General features: G+C 37.5%; 4 protein-coding genes across 7 annotated transcripts; 2 read left to right on the top strand and 2 right to left on the bottom strand.

The window, feature by feature from the left end:
* The first annotated feature begins 322 nt into the window (after positions 1 to 322).
* On the top strand, positions 323 to 5,094 carry LOC111792380 (protein DENND6A-like). 2 transcript variants are annotated; one of them, XM_023673789.1, is made up of 5 exons: positions 323 to 593; positions 1,067 to 2,829; positions 2,951 to 3,143; positions 4,296 to 4,655; positions 4,731 to 5,094. In XM_023673789.1, the coding sequence occupies exons 2-4, from the start codon at positions 1,256 to 1,258 to the stop codon at positions 4,506 to 4,508; spliced, it is 1,980 nt and encodes a 659-aa protein (XP_023529557.1). In that variant the 5' UTR covers positions 323 to 593; positions 1,067 to 1,255; the 3' UTR covers positions 4,509 to 4,655; positions 4,731 to 5,094. The 2 variants fall into 2 exon arrangements, with proteins under 2 accessions (XP_023529557.1, XP_023529558.1); XM_023673790.1 differs by lacking the exon at positions 323 to 593 and adding an exon at positions 698 to 780.
* A 699-nt stretch (positions 5,095 to 5,793) lies between these two features.
* LOC111792379 (40S ribosomal protein S28-1) lies at positions 5,794 to 10,498 on the bottom strand. 3 transcript variants are annotated; one of them, XR_002814790.1, is made up of 4 exons: positions 10,484 to 10,498; positions 8,040 to 8,169; positions 6,857 to 7,060; positions 5,794 to 6,197 (listed from the first exon to the last, which is right to left on the bottom strand). XR_002814790.1 is itself a non-coding variant. In XM_023673788.1 (2 exons), exon 2 carries the CDS (start codon positions 6,193 to 6,195, stop codon positions 5,998 to 6,000), a length of 198 nt encoding a protein of 65 aa, XP_023529556.1. In that variant the 5' UTR covers positions 6,196 to 6,197; positions 6,862 to 6,964; the 3' UTR covers positions 5,794 to 5,997. The 3 variants fall into 3 exon arrangements, 1 of the variants encoding a protein (XP_023529556.1); XR_002814791.1 differs by lacking the exon at positions 10,484 to 10,498 and adding an exon at positions 8,252 to 8,266; XM_023673788.1 differs by lacking the exons at positions 8,040 to 8,169; positions 10,484 to 10,498 and having other exon boundaries at positions 6,862 to 6,964.
* On the top strand, positions 9,107 to 10,971 carry LOC111792378 (transcription factor MYBS1-like). Its single transcript, XM_023673787.1, has 2 exons — positions 9,107 to 10,088; positions 10,313 to 10,971. The coding sequence occupies exons 1-2, from the start codon at positions 9,634 to 9,636 to the stop codon at positions 10,785 to 10,787; spliced, it is 930 nt and encodes a 309-aa protein (XP_023529555.1). The 5' UTR covers positions 9,107 to 9,633; the 3' UTR covers positions 10,788 to 10,971.
* A 182-nt stretch (positions 10,972 to 11,153) lies between these two features.
* LOC111792377 (uncharacterized WD repeat-containing protein C17D11.16) lies at positions 11,154 to 16,422 on the bottom strand. The gene is made up of 16 exons (XM_023673786.1): positions 15,869 to 16,422; positions 15,185 to 15,381; positions 14,870 to 14,949; positions 14,695 to 14,790; positions 14,435 to 14,558; positions 14,021 to 14,079; positions 13,855 to 13,935; positions 13,597 to 13,667; positions 13,410 to 13,506; positions 12,595 to 12,669; positions 12,332 to 12,430; positions 12,004 to 12,147; positions 11,849 to 11,878; positions 11,708 to 11,770; positions 11,541 to 11,618; positions 11,154 to 11,441 (listed from the first exon to the last, which is right to left on the bottom strand). Exons 1-16 carry the CDS (start codon positions 15,994 to 15,996, stop codon positions 11,373 to 11,375), a joined length of 1,491 nt encoding a protein of 496 aa, XP_023529554.1. The 5' UTR covers positions 15,997 to 16,422; the 3' UTR covers positions 11,154 to 11,372.
* Between the last annotated feature and the right edge of the window lie 138 nt (positions 16,423 to 16,560).

Below are 16,560 nucleotides of genomic sequence, written 5' to 3'. Positions count from 1 at the left end.
AATATTTATTCCTTTTGTCAAAAATGACTTTTTTATACTAATAATCCTTTGTCTCTACTATCTTTTTTCCTTGTTTTTTTTTTTCTTTTTCTTTTTAATGTATCCATTAAGCAAGATTGTTAATAAAAAGTAGTAATAATAAATTATTTAAATAAAAAAATATATACATATATATATATATAGATTTTACCAAAACATATTAAAATTAATTTATAGCGAAAATAAGATTTTTTAAATAAAATATTTTTCTTCTTTCCCATGAAAAAAAAAAAAGGAACTTTGTTGTTTGATAATAAACATAGAAAAGTAAGAATTTTGAATGTTTTCTTTGTCGGGGCGACTGGTTTGGGTAACTTTGCGAAGGTTGAAACCCGATTGGGTATTACATCACGAACAGCTCATACTGCCCGTAAGCAAGTAAACCAGAGAACAACAATCTCAGGCAAGAAATTTCACGGTCTATGTGATTAATCCATCGACTATCCAACAACCCGATTCCTTTGGCATTTCTCAGTGAATTCAAGGGTCCTTGGAGGAAGGCCTCAATTCAATTCCTTTCCCCATTCCCCCAATTGAAGCCCAACTCGGAAACGGTACACAATCGTTTCTCTCTTCAACCATTGCAGACCCTCCTTAATTCTCATACACTCTCCTAATTTTTATATTACATGCTTTCCTTTTCGGTTTTTGTCAGGANTTTCTTTCGTTCGGATACTTGTTTCTCGTCGATCCAGATTGGTTCAGGATGGAATTTGATTGTTACTGGGGTCGTCAGTTTAGGTTAATCGCGACCCACTTGTAGATCTTTGTATACTGTCGCCGTGGTTGTCCATAGTGTCTTGTTGTTTTATTCTCTTCTCGTTTCTGTTATTTGGGGAAATCTTGTACCAGGAGTAATGCAAGCAGTGTAGTTGTTCACTCGTGAATTTTCGTTTACTTTTGGAAGATCACTTGGGTTTCTGGATTTGTTTTTCCGTCTTTTTCATGCTACTTTTCAGTGTTGGTAAAGCAGCGAAAAGGGTTATATATATTTTTCTGAATCTCCTTTAATTGGCATGTAATGCAGGTTTCAGTACATCGTTTTGTGCTGATTATATTCAGTACAAGTGTCCAAGTGGTCGAAAACACTGGAATTATTAGGTTGGCTGCTCCGCCTTGATCTTGATTGTTGGTTGAAATCTTGGAAATTTTGTGAGGTAAGTGGATAGTGATGACTGAAGATTAGGGGGAATGGTCCTGGGATTGATGCAACAAAATGAGCCGATCCCCTTCATTTTCTGTGAAGTCAGAAGTTAATGTGAAGTTGGATCCAGAATCTCTCCAAAAATGGGTTGTGGCCTTTTGCATTATTAGGTTTGATCTTGAACAGGGTCAACTCATTGAGGAGTGCTACCCTCCAGGCGTTCTTACACAAGATGAGGAACTTGAAGTTGCATTTAGTTCATTTCCCGATTCGATTTCGCAGCATCAGAACCGGTCAAGTATACATGATTGTATATTCTTTTTCCGGGTTCGAAGGAAGGAAATTTCTCAACCAAGAAATGTTTCTTCTTCTGAGATAACTGAAATGGATGACTCAAAACTTCCAAGATCGAAAAGCAGCCTTGCTAACAAGTCCAAGTTCATGTATGGTTTTGTTTTTAATAGGCAGAGACATGATGAGAGGCTAAGAAGAGGTGGAGAGCAGAAGTCTGTGGTTATTTTATCTCATAGTCCTTATTCTACTGTCTTCAAACCTCTGTTGCAAATCATGGGTCCATTATATTTCGACATCGGGAGTAGGGCTCTTGAGCATATTGCTGCTTGTGTTTCAATGTGGCCTGCTCCTATAACTGGTAAACAAATGGAGCTTCCTATTGGAAATGCTCTGCTTAAAGCACACTTGCCACCTGCTCATAGTTTGCCAATGGATGGCGAGACGTTTTCGAAAGAGTCTACATCCTCTATGGCTCCTTTTCTTCCTAATAATCAGTCTGTTCCACAGGGTCTTTTCCACGATTCCGATCTCTTTGGTACATTCCGGGGTCTTCTTCTGCAGCTCTGGCTGTTGTGGGAGTTGCAACTTATTGGTGAACCCATCCTAATCATTGCACCGACGCCTCCCCAGTGTTGTGAAGCTGTTGCTGGTCTTGTTAGTTTGGTTGCTCCTCTTCTTTGTAGTGTTGATTTTAGACCTTATTTCACCATTCATGACCCTGAGTTTTCATACTTAAACACACTTCAAGAGGGAGCTACTTTCCCCCCTATGGTTTTGGGGGTGACAAACCTCTTCTTCCTTAAAGCCCTTCGTAGTATTCCTCATATTGTCTCAGTTGGAAACTCTACTGCGAATCGGCTTCCCCAGACATCCAGGTCCTCTTCTGGCAGTGTTTCTGGTACTCCTGAAGGGTTCGGATTTCGGCAGCTGTCCTTGAAAAAATTCTCTCCGACAAACTTACTAAATGCTGTGAAGTTGAGGAGAGATGGTCCTCTAAGCCTCATGACAGAACATAAGGAAGCCATCTGGAGTACTTATTCTGCAGCAATGAAGCCAGACACATCGATCTTGAATCGGCTTATTGACGCTGGCTTATCACCGAGGGTTGAGGAGTCCATGTCTGTTGTTAACAATGAGATTTTACGTCGACACTTCCTGGAACTTACGACCAACTTTTTGGCTCCTTTTGGGCCATACTTTCGAAGCACCACACCTTCAGAAGGATCTTCTCCATTTGATGAGCCCTCTCGCCCTCAATTTAGTGCTGATGAGTTTCTTGCCAATCTATCAACAAGAGGACCAGGAAAATTTCTGGCCAAGCGAATGAGATCTAACTGGCTGGACTTGTACAGGTAATGTGGCCATTCTATTGTATTCTTTTATTTCATAGGAAGTATTCATCATCTTTAGGAATAGTTTTTTTGGATTCTGTTATCACCCATATCAAATGACCTATCAAACTATTCCTTTCAGGCGGTTTCTCAATGGACCAAACTTTATGCCTTGGTTTGAGAGAAGGCGTGCTGTTGCTGAACAAGAACAGCATAGACTATGGAGGCAAGCGAGAATCAATGCCGATGTACCACGGCTTATATCCAAAATGCCCGAGTTGGAAGTTGTCGACTTATTTAACGCTATTGAAAGACATCTTCTAAGAGAAATGGAGGTATTTTTTCCCCAACAATGCCTGTCACTATTTTGATTCCAATAAATTCTCGATTCGTTTCCAAGTACACCCTTTTTGTTAATTTGAAAGGGGTATTGAATGGTTTTGAAATGACTTAGTTTTTTGTTCTGATCCCTCTAAAAGATATTAGGAAACTACATGATGTTTTAGGTGCAACTTAAAAGAATATTTTGGGCTTGATGATCAGTTGAACAATTTGTAGGAATGTGTTTTAGCCTTATTGGGAACCACAATCACACATTTAGCATTTTGATCTGTTTAGTTATTCATGTTTTATTCCTTGTGCTACATTTTAGCTGATATTTGCTGGATTCTTACTGACGAAAGTGACCATGGGGCGTATGTTATTCACGATATTGCATTTCTTGTTCTTGCTTTACCAAAATCATTTCGTAGTGTTCTTTGTGGCACCAGATAAGTTTCTAAGCACTCTTGAGCTCCTTCAAAATTGTTGAGGTCTGGGCCTCAACGTCATGCAAAATAAAGATGATTCTGATTGAAATGGATGTTCGATGACATTGAAAGTGTCATGTTTTTTAGTATTTTAGGAGACCATTGATTCTTTTTGTATGAGAAATTAGGAATGATGTGGATTAAAAGAAAAGGGGGAGGAAAGCCAAGCCCAACCCATTCAAGAAGGGATTACAGTATCTACTAGCGGTGGGCTTGAACTGTTACAAATGGTATTAGAGTCAGACACCGAGCGGTGTGCCAACAAGGACGTTGGGCCCAAAGGGGAGTGGATTTTGAGATCCCACATCGCTTGGAGAGGAGAACGAAACATCCTTATAAGGGTGTGAAAACCTCCCCTAACAGACGCTTTTTAAAACTGTGAGGCTGACGGCGATATTTAATGTGTCAAAGCGGACAATATCTGCTAGCGGTGGGCCTGAGCCGTTACATTTATACTATATTTGTTGAGGGGGAACCACGATTTTGCTCCATGCGAGAGCCTGAAAAACAACCAATCTTTCTTCTTATGTGGCCTTTGGCTACGAGACAACCTTCACCTAACTAATCTTCCTGTCTGTCACAAAAAACAATATATGATGCATCCACACTGCAAGCTATGTTTTTTTTGTTACAAGAGGTTGTGCGGCCATATTTTGATGTTTGAAGCACCATCTTCAGCTGCAGGAATCCAGAAGGGCTTATGTAGACTCTGTGACAATTTGCCAGAAACTGAAAGGCGATCTGCTGACTGTTTTTAATGTGCTTCCTAAGGACATGCAACAGCTTTTGCTTCTTAATCCACAAAGAGCATCGCTCCTCCGAGGAAGTCCCGAAGTAACGAAACTTCCAGGGCGTCCGCTTGTACAAGTTGGTGGTATATCACCAAGATAGTACTGAATACGTGTTATGAGTCAACAAGTAGCCTCAGGCAAAGGAGCTTTCTTCTGATTTTTTAGAGGCAGCACTCGCTGGTTTGTTCACTTCATCACTGGATGGGTAGATTTTCCCTGATTGTGACTGCTGCAACTGTTTTAATAGGTACCACTTTGACCTCTCCTAATCTTTATATTTAAGATTCGTCCTAACAACGTAGGATGATGATATGATAAACAGATGACCAAGGATGGTAGATTATGGCAGTGGTGCAACATTTTAGGCAACCAACTTGAGAATATCTGCAACGTTCTATGAACTTATGGATCATAAAAAAGTTCTTCCAGGAGATGATAGTGTTAGCATTTTTTATTAGAATTTCTGATTTTGTACTGTCTTCATTACTTCAAAGGAAGCATAATGTCAACCTGTAATATGTAACTTATATTTTTGTACTGAGTCAGATCCAACTTTTATTATGTAGATGTAAAGTTGAAGCAAATAGTTTCTGTTCCAAAAATCTGAGGCTGTTGCAAGGGATGTTACCCATCGTGGGATTTCTTTTAAGATGTTTTGAATGTTATATTGTTGGGAGAATGATCAAGGCTAAAGTGCTATGCATCTACTGATACATTGTTTTCAATTACCATGAAAAATGGGGTCAGTGATCTTTCTCAGAGGTTGCTTTTGTTTGTCAACTCGGACATAGTTCAATTGGAAAATTCATGTTGGAAAATGGCATGGATAAATGATAACATAACTTTTCAAAATGTGGTGTATAAATATAATAGATCGAAGAACTCGAACTTTCAACCTCACTTATGATTGAACTATAAAATAAGTAGGAACATAGACAAAACAGATGATCATAAAGAATTGTGGTGCTCTTGCCTTCGTAAGGGTTTCCTTGGATTCTCTTCGTTGATGCTAGAGGGAAGACTCAGTGATTATGACTAGACAGAGTGACTCCATGAAAAAGAACCAATGAAAAGGGTAAAGGGGGCAAGAAAAGAGAGACATTTTATTATCCTATATCACCTAGTTTACATATTTTCTTGGATAAGACTAATTTGCATATTATTGAAACCATCATTTAAAACTTAACAGTCTTGCACTTGGACATGCCAAAATTATTTGTCATGCCCCTTTAACAGATTTAGAACATGACAAATTTCAGCTGTTCCAAAATCACTCCAAAACATACCTTAATCTTGTTAAGAATCAGCCCTATAAGACTTAACTAGGCGCCAGAACCCTATATGCATGACCGAAGTAACACCAAAAATATTAAGCAGTTGGTAAATAAACACAAAATTATCGTTTCAAAACTCAATTAAATTACTCATCCAGTTCACATATTCTGCCATGGAAGCAAAGCCTTGGAGAAGCTAGTCACTAAAATCACACTTCAATAGGGAAAAATGATGTAAAGCATTCTATTTGTAGGTATGATATGATAAATAACATTTAGCAACTGCAAACCGGAGAACTGGGAACTTGATCCCCATCAACGCAATCTTCTAGCTTCCCTCTCTGACTCCAACAGGGTAAGAATGTCTCCTTCCCTCACTGGTCCCTTGACATTCCTCATAATGTAACGATTCTGATCATCAAGAAACTTGACTCTAACTTGAGTCACCTGCCCTCTTGATCCAGTTCTACCCATCACTTTGACCACCACAGCATGCTTGATCTGCGATTCCATTCCTAAACAAACACACGAAAAACAAATCTTAGAAAATCAATACCAAAGCGAATATTTTCCCTAATAATTACTCCTAAGCAGCAATTTCCAAGACAATCTACCAAAAATTACTGGTTATGCAGCTTCAAGTTCCCATTATAAACAACCCAATGAGTAGTTTAAGTGTAGGAACAAGTAAACTGATGCCAAACAGAATTGCTTATGAATATCAGTCCAGAATGTTCTACAAAACTATAAAAGTAAAAGAGCCCAACTTTAAGAAAGCACATGCGAGTTAAAATTCCAATCACTTCAATATTTTAAACCAAGGATCGAGGAAGATATCAGCATAACATGGCAAGTTTTTCAACTCATAAACAATCTCCTGCAAGAATAAGAACTACAATGCTAAACACCCCTAATTTGATAATTTCAATCACGACGGTCTCTATTTAATTAGTACTCGAAAATTTTATGCAGGGTATTCGACAAGCAACGACCGAGTGATTCTCACCAGCAGATGAAAAACAGTAATGAATAAAGGCAAAAGAAACAGAAAAATACAAATAACCAAAAATCTCGCAGAGAAGTCAAAATAAGAACTGCCTTAAATGCTGCGAATCTGAACAGAGCAAAGAACCAAAGAGATCGCCATGGATCGAAGAAGGATTTGGATAGATACCTTACACGAAAGAGGACGTGAGAATTGAAGACAAGCCGCCGGACTGCAGGATCGACCAAAGCAAATGGAGGGAAAAAATACCTAGCATTTGCATTACTAGGGTTTCGGATCGTGCGTGAAGACGAATATAGCCCCAATCAATTTCTCATGTGTAAGGGTGTTTCAGTCATTTAGTTATTAAAACTAAAACAGATCAAATTCTCCCTGGCAATAATAATAAATAATAAATAATAAATAATAATTCATAGGTTGTAGCTCTTGCAAATAAATTTTCTTTTACAATATGATTTTTTTTTTCCCTGTAAACTTGTGACTTTCTTTTTAATGAATTAAATACAGTATTTAATATTTAATATTTAATTTAATAGCCAAATATTGTGAAACATGTAGAACGGTAAGTTTAATTATTATTATTTTTTTTTTTGATAAGACTAATTGTCTTATTTGCTTTTAACTTGAAAGAGTGTATGCATGGTACTCGCTAATTATTCGAGGAAATTAGAATATAAAAAATATAAACAAAATAAATAGTGAATTAGAGTATTATTTAATAAATTACTAATTATCATTATAAATATCGATAATTTTATGTTAATTCAAAAGAAAAAGAAAAAAAAAAAACTAATTAATTTATAGCCACAAAATGTATATCTCTAGATATTTATTGCCAAATAGCTAAATAAAATAAACTTTATTTTTTGATTGGGACGTTAATTTTGATAATGACAGTAATGTTATGGGAAAGAGTTGAGATATTTATTTAATAAAGATTTCATTTCAACCCTTTAATTAAACTCTAAGCTTATATGAGGAGTGAAATCCAACAAAGTTGTTAATGATGTGGGAATGCAAACAAAGTTTGTGTGGGATAAAAGGAAGGTAGCAGAGATATAAGTTAAAGCAATCAAATTTACGAGAGTTTATGTTCAAAGTAGACAATATCGTACCCTTGTAAAGATAGACATGTCGATGATTAGATGTTACTGATAGAAACCAAATTTTCTACAATAATACGATATTGTCCACTTTAAGCATAATCTCTCATAGTTTTGCTTTTAGTCAGACCTCATACCAATGGAGATGTATTTGTAATAGCTTTCACTCTTACAGTTTTTAAAACTTTCCCTTTTGAGGTTCTCCTCAAGGTTTTTAAAACTCATCTAGTAAGAATAAGTTTTCATACCTATATAAAGAATGCTCCGGTTCTCCTCCCCAACCGACGTAGAATCTCACATATTCTTTACTTACAAACACATGATCAATCCTTTAATTAGTCGAGGGAGATCTCTTCTCTTAGCAATCCTCAACCATCCCTGCCATCCATGAGTAAAGAGAGCTGTTATAGCAAACTCTAGAAAAAAGTGAGTAGGAAGGAGACAAGTATAATAGGCAGACCAATTGGGCGTCGCTCAGTCCTCTCCCTTTCGGTGGGTAGCAGCGAGGTGGACGTGATCCTTGTATATTTTTTGTGGTGCAGTTTTGGGTCAACAACTTGAAGTGGAGAACAGACCACGTATCCAGAGAGAGAGAGAGGGGGGAAACTTGTTTATTTACACAGAAACTCTGGTAAACACCCAGCAATACCAAAGAAGCCGACACTCCCATTCACTTCAAATCCTTTTATGTTTAAGAGGGTCTGACTGTAATAGAGTCTTGAATAAGGATATACAGAGCAACTGACTGTAATAGAGTCTTGAATAAGGATATACAGAGCAACTGACTGTAATAGAGTCTTGAATAAGGATATACAGAGCAACTGACTGTAATAGAGTCTTGAATAAGGATATACAGAGCAACTGACTGTAATAGAGTCTTGAATAAGGATATACAGAGCAACTGACTGTAATAGAGTCTTGAATAAGGATATACAGAGCAACTGACTGTAATAGAGTCTTGAATAAGGATATACAGAGCAACTGACTGTAATAGAGTCTTGAATAAGGATATACAGAGCAACTGACTGTAATAGAGTCTTGAATAAGGATATACAGAGCAACTGACTGTAATAGAGTCTTGAATAAGGATATACAGAGCAACTGACTGTAATAGAGTCTTGAATAAGGATATACAGAGCAAGGAATATGGCAAAACCTATAATATATCTGTTAAGGAGAGGTTTTCACAATTTCGTTTCACTCTCCAATCGATATAGGATTTCACAATCTATCCCTTCGAGTCCTAGAGGGATCTCACATTTGTTTTCTTAGAAATTGCTCGTGGGTTTGGTTTCTATTGAAGAATCATGTATATTATTAATATTCTGATGAGCCAGATAAACCTCAGTACAACACATGGGAGGGACTGAGCAAGTGCAACCTTTGACCCCTTCCCCCAAGCCTCCACTGATCATGACATCAGCCTTACACCTATCAGATGGGGAGTGAGAAATTTTACTGTTCATCATGTTTTTCTTTTGTTGAAGATTCTCTGGACCTGTGTTCCCCTAATTTCTCACTACCAACTCTATGATTGCTGATGTCTGGCCAAAAAGTCTCTTCTCTTTCTCTCTCTATAGAGTTTCTGCAAATATGATTATTGATGGGGGGGATGAAGATGACAAAGAACATGTCACTTCAACTCCCCAAAAAAGTGGTCCTCTCTTAATTGAGAGTTTCACCACTCACCTCCTTCCCTTGCCCTACGCCACATTCTTCACTCTTCTCTCTCCTCTATCCTTTGCCCTCCAAACCAGACTCTTCCCCCAGAAAACTGAACAATTCAGCATGCTTTAATCCATTACCATTTCCACTCCTGGGTTTACCAAACATCGCTGCACCATGTCAACTGGATCAGCTGCCTGGACCAAAGAAGAAGATAAAGCATTTGAAAATGCCATAGCTACGCATTGGGATGCTCCAGAATTGGAAGGGAAGGAGTCTGAAGAGATGTGGGAAAAGATTGCTTCAATGCTTCCAACCAAGAACATGGAAGACTTGAAACAACACTACCAAATGCTGGTTGAAGATGTCGGTGCCATTGAGGCCGGCCAAGTTCCTATTCCAAATTATGCTTCTGTTGGAGAAGAAACAACTAATGCTTCTACTAAGGACAAGGATCGTCATCTACATCCTCATGGGGCTACTGGCTCTGATACTAATAAAAGACCCAATTCAGGTTTTGGAAGTGGGTTTTCTGGGCTCTCCCACGACTCGTCTTCCCATGCCACAAAGGGCGGATCCAGGTCCGAACAAGAAAGAAGGAAAGGGATCCCATGGACGGAGGAAGAACACAGGTTTGTGTATTTTCAACGACTTCGAATATTGGGTCATTTCCATGAGAGCTATATAATTTATCAATTTAGATCCAAAAAGGAGAAAGGTGTATCCGGATATTTGTTCTTCTGGTCTGTGAGATCTGGAGTAGCAATGGAATCATTTTCCCTCCTTTTTTCATACAGAGATTTCTTAAGCTGAACAGAATTGAGATAGATAGATTCTTAACTATTGCTATTTTCAGGTTATTTCTACTGGGTCTAGACAAGTTTGGGAAAGGGGATTGGAGAAGCATTTCAAGAAACTTTGTTATATCCAGGACACCGACACAAGTGGCAAGTCATGCACAGAAATATTTCATTCGATTGAACTCAATGAACAGAGATAGAAGAAGATCAAGCATTCATGACATTACCTCAGTTAATAACGGTGGTGGCGACGTCATGGCCCATCAAGCTCCGATCACCGGCCACCAGACGAACAGCATGAACCAGAATAATCCACCGGCTTTGGGGCCACCAGGGAAGCACCGCCCTCAGCAACATCTGCCCGGAATAGGGATGTACGGGGCACCAGTTGGGCATCCAGTAGCGACTCCTCCGGGGCACATGGCATCGGCAGTTGGCACTCCGGTGATGCTTCCTCATGGGATCCATCCCCATCCTCCTTATGTAATGCCAGTAGCTTATCCAATGGCTCCTCCACCAATGCACCAATGACAATTCTTTTTTCCATCTTTCCTTTCTGTAGTTAGATTTTTGTATTCATGGATCAAAATAAGAAATTTGAGGCATAACAAAGAAGAACAAAGGGAAAGTTCACTACTTTTCAACTTTTACCTTCACTATGATCCATCCCCAACCATGTTGTGGAGAGAATACAACAGTATAGAGATTTGAGAAACGCCCTTTTTCAGCCTTTCAAGGATAAATATGAATATGGAATCCAATTTTCATTTTCACCATGTATATGATAGTATAACTGCAATGAAATATGAGCACTAATCAAGAGCTCTAAGGATTCATTGATTTTTTTTTTTTTTTAATAAACATTTCACAATTTGACGCCCAGATGGACATTCATCGTCCAACAAATTCAAAGGTGGGGGGTATATATACTCAGCAAGTTTACGAACGCCCAGCCACAAGAAAATACAGGGAATGGAAACAGTAACAAACTCAAACAACTTCAAAATTTGGACAAAGCCCACATGTCAAAAAAATAAAAATAAAAAAACCCAAAACTACCTACACGACCAAATATTTCTCAACTACATTTATATGATGACTCCATAAATTAACAATTTAAGATTTCGGCTGCCTGTAATTTCCAAACTTCCGAGAGACTGCAGCATCAGACAATGTATCCCACACCTGCAAGTAACAATAATTTATCAATACCATTTACAATCACTAAATAACTCAGAAACCACTGGAATGAAAATGAATATACACCCAACATTCATAACTCACCTCCAATTTGCCTTTGGAGCCTCCAATAGCCATAAAAAAGGGGCAATCTTCTGAGAAGGAAAGCGAAAACACAGCTCCCTGCAACAATTAAGACGTAACAAAATGATTGTTAGAAGTCTCCAACATGCTGTGTTATATAGCTTAACCACGGCAATCGTATTACTTACTGCTTTAGGATTCGTGGATGCCACACATGAAGGTTCATTATTGGACAAGTCCCATAATTTAACCTGCAAAAGCAAAACAAGTTCCTCTTTATATATTATCTCCAAAGCATTTATAAGTAATATAAAGGAATTATGAATTACCATTTTGTCAGTGGATCCAGTTGCAAGTAGCTGGAGAAGGGTACAGACAGACAGAAATTAGTAATCAGTAAAGCCGGCAATACAAACGAGAGGAGAGGAAAGGAGAGGAGAGGAGGAAATTGAGCAAGAAAAAGAAGAAAAGAATAGGAGGGTACATTAGGTGCCGCGGGATTGTAAGCAACGGAGCACACAGCTTTCTCATGCGCGTGGAGAGTAAAACTTGCTTTTGATTCAGAACTAGTCTCTGTGGTGGCATTCCGGATGTCAAAACCTTTCACTGTACCATCCTCTAGACTCACCTGCATAAAATTATACAAATCAACAAATGCCGCAGCTTAGGTTATAAATACTTCAAAAACTGAACTCACTGAATAAATTGTAGTACATGGAACAAACTAAAGAAATCCAAATGAATAATTGAATTGTAAAGCCAGAAAAAAGGATCATCAAAACCAGGTCTGTGCAAGAAGCATGAATACACACCACAAACATGTGCTCTGTATGTGGATCCCATGCCAAGCTCTCCACATCTGCTGTAACTAGCCACTTGTAACCTGAATGGGAAGGATTCCTCCCATCTTTCTGAATTACATACAAACATAAAGCCAGAAATTTCAAGCTATGATGAGTATGAGTATGAGGTTAAACATGAAGATTAACTTTTGCTAAAAAAGAGAGGTTATACAGCATCATTGTAATCCCAATAAAGTGTGTAAAAAAACTAAGTAGAAAACATATCGTATTACCAAAACTACTGAATGATCAAAAGATCCACTAAGGAGAACTTGTGACGAATGATAATTCCATGCGACAGCTTGGACCTGGAAAGTAAAATATAAACAACAAAACATTATATCTGGCACCAATTTGAAAAGCCACAGATGTTAATTTATATAAGTAAACTCATTTCGCTAGGCATCTTCACAAGATTCACAAGCTAAACGAACCTCATCATGAAACTCTACCCAGTTAACATTGATATAATTAAAGAACACAAGACAATAGAAAAGGATAAAATTTGTAAAATTTCAACTATTAGGGGGAATTACAACAAAAAAAAGAAAAAAAAAACCTCCGGGCTTTTGAGAGGCCTTACCTCTAATTTACTAAAGATTTGCTTATCTCACTCAACTCCATTCACTCCCACACTAATGGCATTACCTCTAATTTACTAAAGATTTGTTAAAACGCTACCCCACCCCTCCCCTGACATCATTCATTTTCTTTCTTCTATTTAATGTGTAAGGATAGGGCACTCCTATCATAAAATTAACTTCAAGTTGAGACTTGTCTCATCAGCTAATAGGATTAATTTAAAAAGTAAAATAAAATACCAAAAAGGATAATTGACTAGAAGGGGGGAAAAAAAAGAATAAAGAAAAAAAAGATAACAATCTAATGGGCTACTCATCTTCGTTTTTTCTTTAAAAAAAAAAAAAAAAAACCACTTATCTTCAATGGGATAGAGAACAATCTAAAAAATCAATATAGACCGCTATTACAACTATATAAATTGACTTTTAGATTATTAGTGTATGAATAATAAAACTATGATTCCTACCTTGTCTGTATGATGCTGCATAGTTATATTACATTTCTCAGTAGATACGTCCCAAATCTTGACTTGCTTATCGGCACTTGCACTAGCAAGTATATTCCTGTTTGTTATAGGGAAAATTAAGTGAATCATAATGCACTAAAACAACTTCTTGAAATAACTAACAAAGATGAAATAATGTGAAACATACCTATATTCCTTGTTCCAAGCAAGTCCAAGTACTGAATCCGTGTGGCTGTTCTCTTTGTATGTAATTAATGTCTAACAAAACAAGATATGGAGTCGGTACAATTAGTAAAGGCTTACAAGAACAACTGAAAAACTTAAGCTTGAGTGACTACGAACTTGAAACAAGACTACACCAAACGGAAGTGGGTCAACAATTTCAGGAGAACTGATTGAAACGGGAGAATTAAAAGAGACTTAAACTAGAAAACAAGCAGCTTACTTTCTTTTCCTTCTTCTTATTCTTCTTCTTCTTCTTCTCAGCAATTCCACCTAACACAACACATGGTTGCACCTCGTCCCTCTAGAAAAATATATAAAATGAGAAATTAATGAAACAATTTGTTACAAAATGTAATATCAGTAAAATAATATCCACATAAACATACAATGTCAAGGTCCCATATCTCGATCGCAGGTTCCATTGAACCAACTGCAATAAAGTTCCCTGGCACAAATGGATAGAGTAGTCAACAAAAAAGGCTGAATTATGTGTAAATTTAAGGTTGCTGTTGAGGGCAATAATCCAAAAATGCCTACTAAATGAATTTTGTGTGTAGAGTTAAGGTTTTCATTCAAGTTCTAAATTAAGCCAAAACAGAAAAATATATAATCGATCAGGATTTTAATTCCCCAACCAAGCATATCTGAACTACTCGTCAAAACCCCGGTTGTCTAAATTTGAAAGATCGGGTGCCATATATTTGATTTAGAACGAATTTCCATTTGTTTCTCCATTCAGTAAACTACAAGCAGAATTAACGAAAACATAACACTGAAAATAATTAATGAAAACATAATACCTCTTTCTCCACCCTTCAGAGGACAGTCTAGCCAAGCAGTGCAAAGAGGAAATGCTGGAATAATTATCTCATGGTGAATATAGAAGTTAGGATCACCTGCATCATATCCTTCACATATACACACCTGCTTATAAATTAATCATTGGTAAGTGTCGTTAAAACAAAATTTTCTTCCTATCGCTTATCGTCATCCTTCTCTAGAGGATTTGACTTGAAGACAAGAAGGGGGAAATAGATATTAGTTCCAGTCTACTACATGCCTGGAGAGCGCTGACGTCATCTTCATTACATGCACAAACTATGACCGCATCTGTTGGTTTGATAGTCTCATCCTCAAGATCTTCAGAGTCATCATCCTATAACAGTAAAAAATAAATAAATCATGACACAGTGAAACCAAAACAGCCAAACATCAATGTTTAATAAACAACTTACATCCTCGTCCTTGAGATATGGGTCCATATCATTAGATTTGTAGTAGAGGTCTCCAGCCCCGGAGGTAAATAACTCAATTTCTGAAGCAAACCGCAACAATATATAGCCTCAGTAATGCACCCAATGAAAGATAAATTACAATGGAGCGAAAAAAGGTCAAATTAGTTAAGACGTGTCAAAGTCCAGCTGCGATATTATGGATAGCATATAAGAAACATGTCCTCTCGTAGTCATTACAATATAAAATTAGCATAAACTAATAACATAAAATAGAAACAGGGAAAGCTAGGCCAAAGGGAGGGGGGATGAGCATACCATCATCTTCATCATCATAATGGTCCATGTCAAGTTCCTTCAAACCTTCAGCGATATCGTCATATTTGGTTTCTGACTTTGTGGTCTCGGAAGATTTTCCAAGTGCTTGTGCAACAGCTAGTGCATTAGCAATCTCTTCATCATTGGCGTCTTCAACATCCATATCTTCTTCATCTACCTCATCCTCGCTATGTTTGCTGCAAAGATCAAATCAAAGTTTTTACAATATGAAGACATACAATTGACAGATGCACAGAAAAGAACCACATTTGTAACCAAAACTTGTGCCCAAAATCATTATACAAATGCATAATCAATAGGAACTAGCACAAAACACATTCCTTAATAACGCAACTAAGGTAAGTTATACCGTCCACGTCAGAATTCAGGAATAACGCACGTTGTCAATAACACGAATATATACATGCCAGAACTGAAGGGCTCTAGAAATTCTCAGAAGACCAATTACTACCTGAAACTCCAATAGGACGTCTTCATCTGCGTCTCTTTCATTTTTATAATTATCATTATTGCATTTTCATCCGACTCAGTCTAATCCAAAAAGGCATAACGATGAAAACTAAAGCGTTCAAAAACAAAATTAAAAAAGAACCTACTAATAACATGTTAAAAGTTAGTGATCAGTGAAAAGAGTATAGACGAAACAGAAGTTATTGATTCTACCTGGAATCCTCTTCCAAGACATCCTTGCTCTTGAGTAGTTCGTCAATAGTTTCCTTGGAAGGAGGGTCGGCCGCTACTGGAAGAGGCTTACAAACCCCTTTAGGAACCCACGAAACAGCCGATATCATCTTCTGTTCTGCAGAGTTCTGAGCAACAATCTCTTCTACAAATAAAGGGTTGGATTTGTCGCGCAAGAAAATTTAGAGAAAGGAGTGTGGCGGGTAGGGCAGCAAGATTTAGAGAAAGGAGGGTGGCTGTGACAGAGCTTCGATTCGAAAAGTTGCAGCAACAATCTCTGCTACAAATAATTATTGAGGAAGAAGAAAATAACAAGTTTTACAGCAATCGATTAAACAACTCGTTTGATCCAGATTAGCCGAGGATGGCGGTGCGCTCTTCCATATAAAGCCGAATGATAGAGAAGGAAGAGGGTAGCGGTGGCGGTGGCGGGTAGGGCAAAGCAAAATACTTAAGGGTTTAGGTAAAGGAAAAAAAGACTTTCTTGCTGTTCGGTTTCCGGTTTTTACCTGAAAGCACAGGTCTCGACCGGCGATTGGAAAGAAAAATAGCATTTAATCGTATAATTCTCTTTTATAATATAATATCTTTGTATTTATTTTATAATAATGTTTTCTTTTTTATAAAAAAAAGATTATATTATTGTGTTATTCACCTATTTTATTTCATAAAAT

Source organism: Cucurbita pepo, chromosome LG04 (assembly GCF_002806865.2).
Source record: "Cucurbita pepo subsp. pepo cultivar mu-cu-16 chromosome LG04, ASM280686v2, whole genome shotgun sequence".
Taxonomy (NCBI): domain Eukaryota; kingdom Viridiplantae; phylum Streptophyta; class Magnoliopsida; order Cucurbitales; family Cucurbitaceae; genus Cucurbita; species Cucurbita pepo.
Note: the sequence above shows the minus strand (reverse complement) of the source record. Positions and strands in the feature narration are given on the sequence as shown.